This window comes from Hakea prostrata, chromosome 4 (genome assembly GCF_041222555.1).
Source record: "Hakea prostrata isolate BN-2017 chromosome 4, UWA_Hpros_2, whole genome shotgun sequence".
Classification (NCBI taxonomy): domain Eukaryota; kingdom Viridiplantae; phylum Streptophyta; class Magnoliopsida; order Proteales; family Proteaceae; genus Hakea; species Hakea prostrata.
Genome location: NC_142603.1, coordinates 195,074 through 210,778, shown reverse-complemented (window position 1 = coordinate 210,778; position 15,705 = coordinate 195,074). Strand labels below are relative to the sequence as shown.

General features: G+C 39.2%; 1 protein-coding gene across 1 annotated transcript in view; it reads left to right on the top strand.

Annotated features, from left to right (window-relative positions):
• SDG25 (SET domain protein 25) overlaps positions 1-15,705 on the top strand; it is a 40,414-nt gene that overhangs the window by 3,958 nt on the left and 20,751 nt on the right. Inside the window, 12 exon segments of the mRNA XM_089151123.1 lie at positions 7,881-8,159; positions 8,248-8,616; positions 8,706-9,008; positions 9,164-9,580; positions 9,582-9,695; positions 10,397-10,751; positions 11,191-11,352; positions 11,487-11,905; positions 11,984-12,106; positions 12,263-12,343; positions 13,334-13,387; positions 14,833-14,984. Of these exon segments, the coding sequence (XP_089007249.1) occupies positions 7,881-8,159; positions 8,248-8,616; positions 8,706-9,008; positions 9,164-9,580; positions 9,582-9,695; positions 10,397-10,751; positions 11,191-11,352; positions 11,487-11,905; positions 11,984-12,106; positions 12,263-12,343; positions 13,334-13,387; positions 14,833-14,984 (2,828 nt within the window).

Sequence of the window (15,705 nt, the reverse complement as noted above, 5' to 3'; positions counted from 1 at the left end):
GAGGGAGAAGAAAGAGAGGGAGAAGAAAGAGATGGAGGAGTGCCGGTTCCCCTCTAACCCTATATTAATCGTCGATGAACTCCTTGCAATAGAGAGGGATATAGGAGGGGAGATGTAGATACGGTGAAGGAAGAAGAGATAGGATGGAGAAATGCTGAGCTAGAGGGATTGCCAATGTCTCAGTACCTCTATATTGTCCTAACTTTCGCCCCAAATCTGGTTGCCTTAGTCATGCACCCTAAATAGATAGGGATTAAAGGGAGAGAGAGCAGAGAAGAGTCGCAAGGAAGGGTTAGATCGACTTTTGCGTCTCTCCCGACCACTAGAATTGCCCTAAACTTTTGCTCTGTTTTAGATAGATTTTTGTTGCTGGAACTAGGATCAAGGGAATTTGGAGCCATTCTGTAAGAGACTTCCTTATTTCACTTTGTTAGGACCCTACGATGGGAGGCCATGTGGAATGAGGGTTAGTTAGGGTTATTTGAAATAATAAATAGAGGGATAATTGAGGGTTATAAATAGAGGGACAAGTGAGTGTAGAGGATATCGAATTTTGGAGAGTCTTGTGGGCAGCCGTAGGCTGAGGGAACACCGTGAGGTGTGGGGGGTGACTGGCACCATAGAAACCAGTGTTATCTTGTTATTTCTTGCATTCTTGTATGAATTTTTGGGAAATATTATTAGGGTTTCATCAATTGGCATCAGAGCTGTAACGATCCAGGGAGGTGATGGCACTGCCTTCGTTTTCTGGTGAAGGTGGAGTTCAGAGATGGATTTTAGAGGTTCTTCTCTTCTGTTGGGAGAACCAGATCGAGGAAGAGCAGTGGTTGGGGGTAGCGATCCAACATCAGGAAGGAGAGGCACTTGACTGGATCTATCACAAGAATTGGACGGCATTTTCTTGGACGGGATTCAAAGAAGCCCTGAGGTGTGAGTTTAGCGACGGGAGACAACCGACATCAAATTTGTAGATAGACAACAACCAGGTTGAGAAGTATCGAATGAAGGATGAAGTACTGCCGGCTACGGAAGTCACGCATCACCAAACGTGGAGCAAAAAGATGAAGATAGAATTGAGTGAAGATACCTACCGAACCAGAGTGGAGGAGCAATATTCTGCTATAAAATCGAGATGCAGTGAAGTGAAGAAGCATAGAAGGAGGCTAGGTACAATCGATGGAAAGTTGCAGGCGGCCAAAAATTCTATTCGCAGGAAAGGAAGAAGACGGTGGAGTTTTAGGGTTTTGAGGTTGGTTCGGCTCAACCCAAACCGGTCAATCAGTTTGGTTCACACATTAAGGCCCAAGGAGCTTCTAATTCGGGCCCAATTTAGGTATGCTTAGAATCAGATTTAGAGCCCAAGAGATCCAAGTTCAAAGATTGGGCCGTATGTTTTCCTAAGAAACCCCCTTGGGCCCAGTCCATTCCATTAATCCCCAGCCCATCGTATTTCATTAATTCAATATCCAACCCATATTTGTTAACCCATGATTTTAAGTGTTGATGTCTAGCCCATTTAATAGAATTATTTCTGGCCTATTATAGTTTCATAACCCAAAACCCAATCCCTACAATCAAACCAACGATCAGCCCATTACTCTTCACCCATGGGTTTAAGTATTTGGACCTTACTGCTTTTCATCATCACTCATGGGCCTGGCCCATTTTGTATATCCAAAATCCAAGCCTTTTGAGCATTACTTTAAACCCAAATAACTCAAACGGGTCAAAACCCAAACCCAAACCAAGCCTGAACCAAGAACTTGCCAGAAAATGGTCCAACCGAACCAACAAGTTGGGGAACCATTGTCTTCAACCTTTGAACTTCAGAATAGAAAGGGAGGCGGCAACGTTGGGGCTGCAGGGACTGAGGAAGATCCATTGTCTTCCAACAGCTGCACGCAGGCTCCTTGAGATGCAGCGGTGCGATGGGGATTAATTTCGTTGCAGGCCAAAAAAAAAAAAACGCTCCAAGTCTGATTTTGAGCAGTGGGTGTGTTATTCAGCCTGGGAGGATGATTTTGATTTACTACGGTTATGCGGCGCCATCACATGACTAAACTTCAACAATTCCATCACCTTGAGGACAAGGTGATTTTCGAGGGGCCGGTAGTGTTAGGATCCTAGGACGAGAGGCCATGTGGAATGAGGGTTAGTTAGGGTTATTTGAAATAATAAATAGAGGGATAATTGAGGGTTATAAATAGAGGGACAAGTGAGTGGAGAGGATATCGAATTTTGGAGTCTTGTGGGCAGCCGTAGGCTGAGGGAACACTGTGAGGTGTGGGGGGTGACTGGCACCATAGGAACCAGTGTTATCTTGTTATTTCTTGCATTCTAGTATGAATTTTTGGGAAATATTATTAGGGTTTAATCACACTTCTTTTCAAAAATAATATGTTATAAACTTTTAAGTTTGGATTAACTCTATATTTTGAATATCTTTTGCCTAATTTATGATTTCATGGAACTAAATTTATGTTTTGAATTACAAATATTTCTTTAAGATATTGAAATTAATAAAATAATGAAAATGCTTATGTTTTGAAAATGATTGTATATATCAAACTCCATTGGAAGGGCTACAACCTTATGTAGTGTCTTTTTTCTTTTTTGATTGTTGCTAATTGTTTTTAATTTTCAGATTTAATAAATTAAATAAAGTAGTTAAAAACGTTTTTTAAATGATTCTTAGTTTTTCAATTTCGATGTATGTCATCACTTTGAACCTTTATGTTTTCGTTTGTATCAGTTAATGATTGTGCATTTTTTGTTTTATATGTTTGCATGTTCATTCCTTAAGCATTTTGGTTTTGAAGTTATATTCGAGTTGGAACTCATATATGCATTTGTTTTCTCACAAATCTAAGGCCGCCATTGTGTTTGAAGGTCTAAACTAGGCTACATAAAGTGTTAGCCTAACTTGAGCGCTAAAACCCTTGAATATCAGGGTTTAAGTTCGCTCGAGTTGTGCAAGGAAATTTTACCAGATCTCGGCCAATATCTTTGTTTTTTGGATCGACATTTTGAACCATGCATCCATTCACTACAATCTGTGTTCTTGTGTACACTAATCAACTACTCGATAATTCTGAGACCTTAAAATCCTAACCTTTGAATTGGGATACTTAAAGAATTGCCCCCCGTTGCTATTCAATCTAGGCTACATCACTATCCATTATTATGTGTAAAATATAGAATTGTATCATTTCTGATGAGAAGTATTCTCTAGCTCTTACTTTGGTGAGTTCTTCTGTATTGGAGTCATTTGACTGTTGTACTTAGTTGATTGAATATTCATGGGCATTGCTAGAAATCTTATTGACCAAGCAAATCCTATGCATTTTTTCTTGTTTGATGATGACAACGATGAAAATATATGGCGAAGTGAAATTTTTAGATGGCCCATTCAAAAGGGTCTTTTGCCGTTCCAAAATAATGTGATGTAGTCCTTGATTGGCGAAGATCCAATCAGGAGCCACTCTTCTGAATCTGGGATGAATGAGTAAGCCGGGTCAGTGGAAAAGGGTTCAAATCAGTAGGAGGGTTAGGGTTATGTAATTGATGCATATTCGTAACTGAATGGGCTTCTTTCTCTTTGAAATAGCCAAGGTTTTGGCTATATATGTAGTTAGCCTTTTGTTTTGCGGGTTTTCCACGTGATTTCACTTTTGTGGCCCCCCTTGTTTAAGCCCTTTCTTTTTGATTTACATGAGCAATATAATATGGCCTTTCCTTTTTTTTTTGGGTCTTGTGATGCTTTTTCTCCTTTTTTTTAATGTAGTTTTTCAAATTTTCTTGCTATATATCTCAGTGGAGGATCAAGAATATTGTAAATCCTCGCAAATGGTCCAATTCGTACCTATTGATCTCTGAAGCTGTACTTCAAGTACAACTTCCAGCACATAATCGAGAGCATGAAATAACTGTCATAATATCATTTAATATTGTATAAGGAAAGCTAATGATAAATACAATATTAGATGGAAACTTCCAAATTAATTACAAGTTTGAAATGATAGTATAGAAGTTTAAACATACAACTCAACTCATAAATTTTCATAAGTGATTAATATCTCAAGTCCATAAACATAAGGGTAGCATGCACAGAGGGCATCATCTAGGGCTGCTTCATCCCCTACTGTCTCCTCGACGCTATCTGCCTCACTCACATTAGCCTCTAGCTCTCCCACGGGCTCTATGGCTGTATCACCATCTAAAAATAAGATTTCCCAAGAGATAAGTTGTGCGATTTGTGATAGGAACACAACAAATTATTATGACTGAAAGCAGCTCTACATGTCGACAAATATCTGCCAAATATTTTGAATGTTAGCAATTTACAAGATCTCACGGGATGTCGCATTGCGAGGTCTTGAGACGAGATCTCAGGCAAAACTTTCAAATTACCATAACTCAACCGAGATCTTGGTAACCTCACTAGCTTAAAATCCCACTTTTCGAGTGAGCTAGGTCAACATCTCTTGCCCCTCAGCTCGTCAATAGCTTCCCAACTGCATCTTTTATCAGAATTTTTGCCTTATCTCACTGCTACTTCCCTAAGCCACAACAATTATTCATGGGACCAAGTGCAAACTATAAAGGAAATCTCGGGGATCCTTGTGTGTGTCATCGGGAAGGTCATTTGCAACAAAATGTGAAGCATCAGTGATACCCAGTTGTTTGTGATGAACTTATGATGGTTGTATTATTGTATTCTCAAGGGTTGAGACTGTGTTCTATTGGGCTACCCAAAAAAGAAAAGAAAAAGGGAATGTGTTCTATTATTCTCATATGGATGGAATTCTGTTGCTAATTAAGTTATTTGATGTATCTTATCATTTGCTTTTCATTTAGGTGTCGTATTGTTCTATATTTTATAACCTTGCGTGTCCATTCCTTCAAACTTAGTGTCGAGTTAGAACTCCTACGTAGGGTTGTTTTGTCACAAACCGACGGTCACCAGTGTGTTCAGAAGGCCTAAAGTAAGCTAAATACCAACTTTGAGCCCAACCCGACCCTTAAAAACCCCCCAAGATGGGCCTTCGAGTTGGTTGGGGGTAGGAAAAAAAGTAGATCTCAAGTGAGAACTCCTACGTAGGGTTGTTTTGTCACAAACCAACGGTCACCAGTGTGTTCAGAAGGCCTAAAGTAAGCTAAATACCAACTTTGAGCCCAACCCAACCCTTAAAAACCCCCCAAGATGGGCCTTTGAGTTGGTTGGGGGTAGGAAAAAAAGTAGATCTCAAGTGAGATCTTGCTGTTTCTCAAGGGTGAGATTTCCCTCGAGATTGAGATCTGGTACCATGAATGTGAGTCTATTGCCTATTGTCACGTACCTTCCTTTGGGAACCAACCCCTCATGGATACTGTTGTCACTTTGGGGCTAGCCCCCCTCAGTAACCCTACCAAATTGTTGTATGCCCTTCAATCCTTCATGGATTTGGCTGTCGCTTTGTAAACTTCGAACACGATTTGATTAGTGGTGTCTTATTGTTGTTTTGTTGCCCTTATGGATTCGGCATTTTCTTTGTAAATCCACGTACAACAGGATTTGTGTTTTCTACATGGTTTCTGCCTCACAATCAATCGGACAACCAGCCGGGAACCAATTTGAATCAGCATTGATGGCCACCGAAACCAGTCGGCTGATCCAACTAGAAGGTCCCCTTGCTCCACAATTTTTACCAATTAGTGGGAACTGGTACAATGGGACGAAACATGAAGAAGGTGGGTGTTCACATCATTGTTCATGTGAACAGTGGTACAACCCCTTATTTGGCATATTGGCCCAAAATCAAATTGTATGGAGCTTTTATTCTTGGGAAATTTAGGACCTTAGTTTAGTTTCTATTGTGGTAGTTTCTAATTTTAATTAGTTTTTATTTCCATAAGATTCAAATGTCACTAATTATTATGATATTGATTTCTATTTTTAGGCCGTTAAGGTTCTATTTTTTTTAAAGCTTTAGCCAAGCTATTAGTAGACCCTTACATTGCAATTAAAAAGAAGACTTTTGTAGGAAAAAAGGATGACTTGAAGCTTTGACGTTGTGTGTTTGCAGCCCCCCTTTCTCGGTATCCCTCTCTTCCCTTCTCGTCATCTTCTTACGAGTGTTTTCTTCTTCCTCTCTTTCTAGTCTAGTTCTTCTTTGATTTCTCTATAATTCTGCAATCCTCTTTATCATTCTTTTTTCTCTATTCCGTCCCTCATTACTAATCTTCATGGATTTGGCTGTTGCTTTGTGTTAGCACCCATGATGACCCTACTCAGGTTAGTAACCCCTCAGCGATTTGGCCTTCGCTTTGGAAAGCTCTTGTTAATGTAGTTAATGGCATGCCAGTGTTACTTAGTGGCTTCTTATGGATTTGGCCGTCACTTTGAGAAGCCCACAAGTGTTAGGGGAAGAGGGGGAAGGTCTGGGAAGAGTTGGTGGGGTTGAGGGAGAGAGGCTAAAAGGGTGCTGTAAGGGGAGTTGGAGGCTGCTGCAGTGTACACAGGCAGGGAAGGGGTTGGAGATGAAAGGCAGGGGTAGGGGAGGCTTGCATGGGCAGGGAAGAAAAGGGTGGGACTGGTGCTTTGCTTACTTTGTAGGAGCTTCTGGAAATGATTAATGGCGGCTGTGAAGGAACTAAGCTGCTTATTGTAGATGAAAAACTCTTCAATATCCGCCGTGGCCCTCCCAAATGGAACTATGACCGTGTTCCATGAAGAGACTTAATTTTCTTCAATCCAACTTAAGAATTACAATGAGCAGTGAGGCTTAATTATAGTCCTTACAAAGAAAGAATAAATTGACTCAAACTCAACTATGACTTACAGACCAACTTAACTATCACCTAAAATATAATATTTCTTCTTGAAATAAAAGACTGACTAATCTATAAGGTAGGAAAAAGCTCCCTACCTAAATAAACACCACCACTTAAAGGCAAACTCCTAGATGATAGGAACCCTTCTTGTTAAAGAAGTCTTATCTTATCCACTACTTAACTAGTGGAAACCCACTCAAACTCAACTTAAAAACAAGAATTCAAAATGAACTCTACTCTTTCATAACTCACAAAATACTTTGCCCAAATTTAAAAAAAAAGGATAGATCCATAACCCTTGGGTTGAGGGGGTTCCATCCAGACCCTTTTGAGCCTAAAAGGGACTGGAAAATGACCAAAATACCCCTGAAATGGGTTTGGCCAGCATGTTTGTTCACATCATGGGAAAAAATTTGGAGAGGTGGAATACAGTTGCATGTCGTTGCTGTCTCATCATCTTCAATGCCAAGCTACGGAGAGATATTTTGGCATGGCTATAGAACTTTCTCACTCTTAAGCCCATTGGGGCATGTACATCCATTATGGCCTTTAGAGGTATGTGACATATTTGGCATAGGGAAATAGGACTTATATTTTAGTCAAGCCTCTTTATTTCATTGCAATTTAATCTCATATCTCGTATTTTAACCTTGATGGGTAAGGCAGCTTGGGGCATTGGGTAGCTTGTGGGACGTGTAAACTTGTGTAAATTATAGGGTCTCGTATTGTTTGATTGGCATGTTCTACAACAGTGGCTCCCCCCCCTGCTAAAAAAAAAAGAGGGAAGAGAAAAGGAAAAAGTAATCTGGTGTGTTCTTACTTAATTTTGTTCACTTATTTGTGATTATTACGTATTAGCTGTGCTTGTGTGCATATCATGCAATGCGTGGATGGCTTAAATATCTGCCTTTTATTTCTGGTCGATTGCATAATAAATTGTCATTTAAATATTGAATCACTGCCTTGAATCAGAGATGCATGTGCATTCGTTTTGTCAACCCTGTTGTCGTTCAGAAGTTTGAATTATGCATTTTTCTTACTCTTGTTTTTGGGTGAGAATTTTGTAGATATTTCATGCAGATAACAAGTTTCAACCCTTTCCTCTAATATCTATGGTAAATGCTTGGCAAGTCGAGAATAATGTTCCCATGGATGAGATTCAGCATAATCATAGCAGTGGCGCGTTCATATCTGAAATATCGGAAGAAGTAAGTGTCCAACTACATGGAGGGATCATGAAAGCTGCCTGGCGTGTGATGGTGGACGAGATAGTTAGTAGCATCTTACCTGAGTTTTTGGCCACAATGAAATCTCGGAAGCAGCTCAAACAGCAGCCTGCAAATCAGGTAGAAGGAATGATATGCAGCCTGCAGAAACTTTCCTTGGGGTTGCAAATGCACATTATGATCTGACTTTTTGTTCTTGCTTTAGCAGTCTGGGTTTACCAATCAAAGGAAGAAGTGCACTTCCTCTGGAAATGAAGTTTCTCCACCCCCTTCTGTGTCAGGCCTGATTGTTCCTGTTTGTAAAGCATCTGTAGAGTCTCAAGTTTGTACTGATGCCATTGGAAGTATTCAAATTTTCTTGGAGGCATTGTCACTAAGCCGTAGAGTTCTTTTTGATTCTTGTATGCAAGTTTTGTGGAATGCGGTATTCTATGATCCTGTGGCTGACTATTCTTGTGCCTGGCGGAAAAGGAGACGTTGGTCAGGATATCCTCTACTGCCATCTACTATAGTGGCTGTTGAGCATGACATGCTTAAGAATTTTATGTGTGCACATGGGAAGCCTACTGCTGTGACTGTATGCTCTTAGCTTATTGTTAGCTCTACTAGTGTTCTATATCCTGTTGTACTTGAAGTTTTCTCATGTGTCAATGATTTTTTTTACAGGTGCAGTCAGAGAAGACGTTTACTTGTAAGATTTGTCCTCCTTGTTTTCGAAGTGAGGTTGAAAGCACTGATATTCATGATAGATCATCATCATTTTCCTCTTATGTGGAAGAAGTGCCTCAGAAAATAGACTGTCTTCCTTGTTTGAGCCAAAATGGAGAAGATATGTGGTATATCCAGGATACGATTGAAAATGCGTTGCATTTATCAATCAAGGTGGCATTGGCTGAGCATTTCAAAACATTGATACCGGTGGAAGTGGCAAAATTATCCTATTCTGTTGCCGAAAACAAACATAATGAGGTAATGTTTGTAAATTTTAAACTACGCAATATTCTTTTGTGTTTGCTCCTTGATAATGGGACGTCAAGGTAACCTCATTTGATGACTTAATTGTACTTGGTGTTTAAGTCTTTTTTTTTTGGTCTGTCGCTTACAGAATAGGTCTTGTAATGCAGGCTGATGCATGTAATGGCAAGCATTCATACCAAATTTATCAGGATTCAGAGTGTTGTTGGTTTAACTCTCTCAATGTGCCTACTGATTGTAGGAAGGAGCCTACTGGTATTTATGCAGAACACATATCCAAGAATATTTTCCAAACGGACGGGCTTACTGCAAGATGTCATCTTCATTCCACTTCTCAAACTGAAAGTTCTCCTTCGTTTCATTTTAGAAGTGCGTTTGAGAGCATGTGCTTGCCAGTAGCTGATACAGTTGATGATAAAGAGATGACTTTACCCTCTCATCCTGGTGATGAAGATGTTTCCAGATATGTTATTCCTGCAGAGAGTCTCAAATGCCGACCGCCATTAGTGAATGAATGCATCCCGCAAGTTGGCAAATATGTGAGTATGGCATTATGCAGACAAAGGTTTGCACATGGATGTGCTTAAAGAGTGGAGATTCTCGCTCTTTGAAGGTGTTCTTCACCAGTGTTTCATTTCGTGGTGTGCATTGCGAAGAAATTATGAATCCAATGCCTCTGAGGTACTTTCTTTACACTTCCTTTGTTCTGGAGTCCTCTTCTCAAGGTCAGCTAGCACAACTTTTACTTGTGAAGCCTGTGTATTTTTTTGGGATAATTACTGTTCCCTCCACACTGTACCTTAATTACTACATGGACCCTGCTTTTAATGTCTGTTTTGCCCCTCTAGAATTAAGAAGTCAAAAGACAATATTATATGAAATACCAATTGTATCCTTGTTTCTTGTCATTTTAGATTCCATAAAGTCAAAAGAATGATATCCTCAAAAAAAGGAAAAGAAGTTGTTTTTATTTTATTTTAATAAGGGAATATGGCTCTTTCACTTCAGGTTTGGGGTTAATTTTTTCCCTAATTATTAAGGGTACTAATACATTTAATATGAAGTGTAAATAAGTAATATTAAATTTTAGTGTTATTTTGAATAAATAAAAAATGCCATTTCATCAGTTAACTAATGGAGTCTAACAGCTGGGGGTGTTAGTAGCAAGCAAACTCTACGGTTGGGTTGGTAATTTCGAAAAGTATATGGGATAAAGTAGTAATTATGCTATAATACAGGGGGACTACAGTAATTGGCCCACCTTTTTTGTAATGTTTCTTTCTATAATGTCTTAAATTCTAGTTGTTAGCTTTTTCATTTATTGATTGATTATGGAACTATTGTTTCTGGATTGTAAGGTTGTGAATTCTCTTGATGTACAGGAAACTTTTGAGGCTCGACCAAGGCAGTGCCACAGAGTGGGGTCATCTGATGAGTCTTTGGTGCTTCGTAAATTTACATATTTCCGTAAGAAAAGAAGTGGGCAAAACAAGCTAGTCCCTTCATCAGAGTTAGTATCCTCTGGGGACAATATATTTCCAAATCCAGGGATGGACAATCTAGAAAAGGACAAGATCCGTGAAATTCCATTGGAAACAGTGACGGTAGAAAGTAATCTTCAAAATAAACTGGGCAAGCGAAAAGCTAAATCTCCTTTAAATGGTATAAGATCACCCGAGGACTACTTACAAGCGAATTCAGCTCGTATGTTGAGGAAGAAAATGCGGGTTAATCAGAGTATGTTTTCATTTGTCTTTTTCTACTTGGGGGCCATTTTGAAGTGTCCATACTACTTGAAATTTACTGTACCATCTCTTTTGGGACTGTCCTCTATTGTGTTTTCAAGTATACTGTCTCATAATGCTTCCGCACAGAGTAAACTAGGCAGAGCCCTTGCCAACCTATGCTAAATTTAGTAAAAGTTCATTTTTTTGACCAATTGCATCAGGTGGTATTATCTTTTTTAGACTAATTTTGCTTACTAGATGTGGATTCTATAGTTACATGGGGGAATATTTGAAAAAAAGAATTTTGTTTATGGGTGGCTATTGCTTTAATAACAGTTCCTTCAAATATGGATCCTCCCCTTCTCTTCAATGTGGGACTGTCCTTAAGGGATGTAACTAGATGGATGTCTTGTTGAGAATTTATTGTGTCAGAATGTGATGTGATGTAGGGAACAAAGTGGTCACAAATCATAAGGAATGCCCAAGGGAAATGGGCTCAGCTTCAAGTGTGAAGTTTGGTGACATTGATAAAGTTGTGGATTGCATTGGACATGGTTTTACAACTCAGAAAGAGAGTTTTGAATCACTCAGCTCCAACAAGACACAAAAATGTATATACTTATCCCCCTTAATAAACCCTCCTAACTGTTAAGGCAGCATTTTCTTCTACCTTTCCTATAATTGGAAAGCACCTATCTTTTTGTTTCACTAAATTGGGATTTTTTGGTTAATTCTATGTGCACAGCAACCAAGAAGTCATATATGAAAAATGGACCTTCAGTATATGGTGTTCCACGGGGTCCTGCTAAGGTTTTGAAACCTCCATTATCTCTTATGGCTAAGAAAGCACAAAATAGACAAGCAGTACGAAAGGTCACGTCGACGATGTCCAGAAAATCAAATCCGTGCCCTAAATCTGATGGCTGTGCTCGGTCTTCAATTGATGGATGGGAGTGGCATACATGGTCACGGAATGCAAGTCCTGCTGACAGAGCTCGTGTAAGAGGAACCCAGTTTGCTCACTCTCAATATTTAATGTCAGAAGTTAGTGTATCTCAGTGTTCAAATGCCAAAGGCCTTTCTGCAAGAACTAATAGGGTTAAGCTTCGTAACCTTATAGCTGCTGCCGATGGCGCTGACCTTTTGAAAGCTACTCAGTCAAAGGTAAAAGAATCATAAATCTTTTTGTCTGGAAGTGTTGTACTAAATATTTTAGATTGAGTTATTTTTTGTCTTACATAGGCAAGAAAAAAGCGTCTACGCTTCCAACGTAGCAAGATACATGATTGGGGTCTTGTTGCTCTTGAGTCGATTGAAGCTGAGGACTTTGTAATAGAATATGTTGGTGAATTGATTCGTCCTCGGGTATGTTTAACTTACGTCACTTATCGTGCAAATATTGTTTTTATAATTATGAATCCAGTTGTATTTGTTTAGTAGCAAGTGTTAGTGAAGAACCTTGTATCATATGCTGATGTAGGAACATTGAATTTCGTGGTATTGTTTTGCTGGAATTCACAGATATCAGATATACGTGAACGCCAGTATGAAAAGATGGGAATTGGCAGCAGCTACCTATTTAGATTGGATGATGGCTATGTGGTAAGCAAGGAAGTCCCTCATTTCACCCCCTGGACTTTTCCGATTTTCATTGTAGTTATATTGTGGAGGATTTCCTGTGTTAATCAATTTGGAGCTGTGTAGGAAAAAAGTTACATTATGCCAATTCTTTTGCATGTTGGAGCATATGATTTGAAAAAATCACTTTGTATACTCAATTTTAGTTTTCTTAAATTAATTAAGAAACATGGCGACTGTGATTGACAAATGAACATGCCACAAGTAACATGGGATGAATTCTGGGGATGCAAGCATTTCCTCGATTAGCTCATTTTCTCTGCATATTTTTATTTATTTTGATGGCAGTATTTTTTTGTCATTGATCATTGGATCACTAAGATTTTCTCATTCTCGTTCCCATTAATTGCTTTTTCCTTCTTGGTAAGCTAAATGGTTACTGTGATTTTCATAAGAAGATGGTTACTATGATTTTTTGCACTTTGTTGTGGCTTTATTAATTCTTTGTTGGACATTGTCCTCTTTAACCTATTTGCACTGGCCTGGTTGCTGTTATATAGTATAAAATATTTGAAAAAGTATGCAACATGTAGTTAGGTTAGTCAGGAGCACAAGTTGAGTTAACACTTTTGCTGGATATAAACTTACACCTCCAAATTTTGAATTTCCTCCCAGTGCTCTTACGAATTTCTAGCTAATACAGCCGAAAGTTAGCTTGTGATTTCTGAGCATACAACTTGCATTTTCAAGTGCAACATACAGATTTTGTGTGGTTTTGACCCTCTTTTTAGAAATATGCATGCTTTTTCCAAATTCTTGGTAGGAATGGGTTTTTGACACACAACTAGTTACAAGTGCCTATTGCATACATTTTTCCATTTTCCCTTTTACTTGACGCGCACATTCCTGTTGCAAGTTTTATATTGCAGATTTGTTCATATGTATATTATCATCTTGCTGTATATTTTACTCCCTGGTTTCAGCTTTAGCCTTGATTCCTTTAAAAATTTGTAGGTTGATGCTACAAAGCGGGGTGGAATTGCAAGATTTATAAACCACTCATGTGAGGTATGTGCTGAATTTCATCGTTTTATGTATCAATTTGAATGATTTCAGTGATTTTTGAGAACAGAAAATGGTTAGATCGTTAGTTGTTTATTTTTATAATTTTGAGTGGGTGAGCCTTGGCATGTTGTTGCCTTCACGACCTGATGGAGCTTGAAGTGTATGAGGATCACTTGCCCAGATATTTTTTTTGGAAATAGCTTCATAATAGGATGGTGTGGGGAATTTCAGATATGGAGTGTTGGATATCCTTTATGGTGTGGTCTCAATTGGTCTCAAGCCTGTTATTGGGAATGTGAATGCTACTTCATTCATTTCTCTTGGGTTTAGACACCGGGGGGGGGGGGGAGGTTTAGGTTCGGATTCAATGGAATGGGCTAAGTTTACTGGTTTTTGCGTGGTTTTCTGATATTGAATGATTATGGGATGATTTCTTGAGATATGTTTGGGTGGGTATCTGGTTTCAAGATGGGTCGAAATCAGGACTGAGTCCATGCTTTATTGTATGATTGATGCTCACAATGTTTGGGCTGTTTTGGAAGTTATTGATTGAAGTAAAGAAATTTTGGTTTTGCACAAGAAAAGTTAGAACTTAGGTGCAGGATTCATGTTTGGGCTGCAAGTTGGATCGAGGATAAGGGTTTTTAGGTGGGGATCTATACACAAAGTGTGGGTTAGTTCAGGCTGTTAAATCTTGTAGTTCTGAGGCAGGGGTGGGTTTGGCTCAATGAGGGTTTGATTGTAAAAAAGAGGGCTTAAAAGGTAAAGAAGGGGGTGGTGGATTGACCTTTCTTACCTGAGCAGTGATAGATTTATGGTGGCTGTATGTAGAGTGATTCCACAGTCAGCATATTAGGTCTTTACTGATGCACCTTGAAGCTTTGTCCTGCATTCGAATTCAGGTAAACTGTTATGTAGGCCTCTTGGCCTGAAGAGTACTAGAAGTGTTTTAGTCCTAATTACAGTCTTAACTTTATTGACAAACTCATAGCTGAACCAGGTAACAGGTTCCTACTTAAAAGGGGAATTGTATACAAGTAACAGATAAGGTAATCATCACATAGGAACCTGATTTGGTACAATAAAACTGAAGCAAAATACCTAACTGCATTGAAGTAAAGATTTATTGAAATAAATTAACTAAGCTGCTCGGGATCAAAATCCTGGGCCCCATCTGAGCCTGCTGCTGTCCATCCTGTGGACGTGGATCTTATTATCTTTGACACAACTTATTGGTTGTGAGTTCAAATCTTGTAAACTGCCTCTGCTGAAAAGCATTGGCAATGCTGTGTACATTTGTGCCTCTCCGATCCTTCAGTAGTGGAATCTGTTTAAATATCTTTTTTTTTCCCTTGTTAATCTACATAGATCAAAAGTAGCTGTTTTGTTTGGTACTAGGGGTATGCCTTACAAGAACCTTCCCTGATTTATACATTATACATTTACAGCCTAACTGTTACACCAAGGTTATCAGTGTTGATGGTCAAAAGAAGATCTTTATTTATGCAAAGAGGCAGATACCTGCTGGTGAAGAAATCACATACAATTACAAGTTCCCATTGGAGGAGAAAAAGATTCCTTGCAACTGTGGTTCAAAGAGGTATGCTTAATTAAGATGCGTTTTTATGACTGTATTTCATTTAGTGAATTTGTTTGATCTTTGGGCTCAGGTTATAGCTTGTGTATGTATGTTAATGTTCATGCTGTGCCTCATTTCCTGTACGTATTTTTTTCACTTCTCAAGTTCTTCCTTCTGCATGCATCATCCATTCCCTGTACTTCTCCTATAGCTCACATTTCATATTTTATTATTGTGTGGACTGTGGATCCTTGATGACCCCACTAAGTAGGGAACTTGGGATAAGGACCAGTGGGAGAACTAGCAATACAACTTATAGGACCCTGCTTTGTGAGGGAGAGAGGGGATGATGGAAGCATCAATAATCCACTAAATTGTAGGGCTGTCAACAACAGTATACTTGATCCCAAGTCTTTTTAGAGGATCTGCACTTGGATTTCCATCTTCGAAAGCTTAATGTGGCAATGCTACCAAAAGCAAGCTTGCATTCTTGATGTAAGTTGGCCACACCTCCTCCCCCCCCCCCCCCACCCCAACCCACCCAGGAAAAAAAAAGAAGAGAAAGATTGAAAAAAATACTGCAGAGACGGACCCTAGAAGAAAGCTCAATTAGTGCACCAAAGGGCTTGCCGGAAGCCTTGCAGGGGTATTTTGGTCATTTTGGACCTCTCTTAGGGGTCTTGTGATTAAAGTTAGATTCCTGGAACTTGTCGGAGTCTGGATCTACGCCTATTTCTTTAGT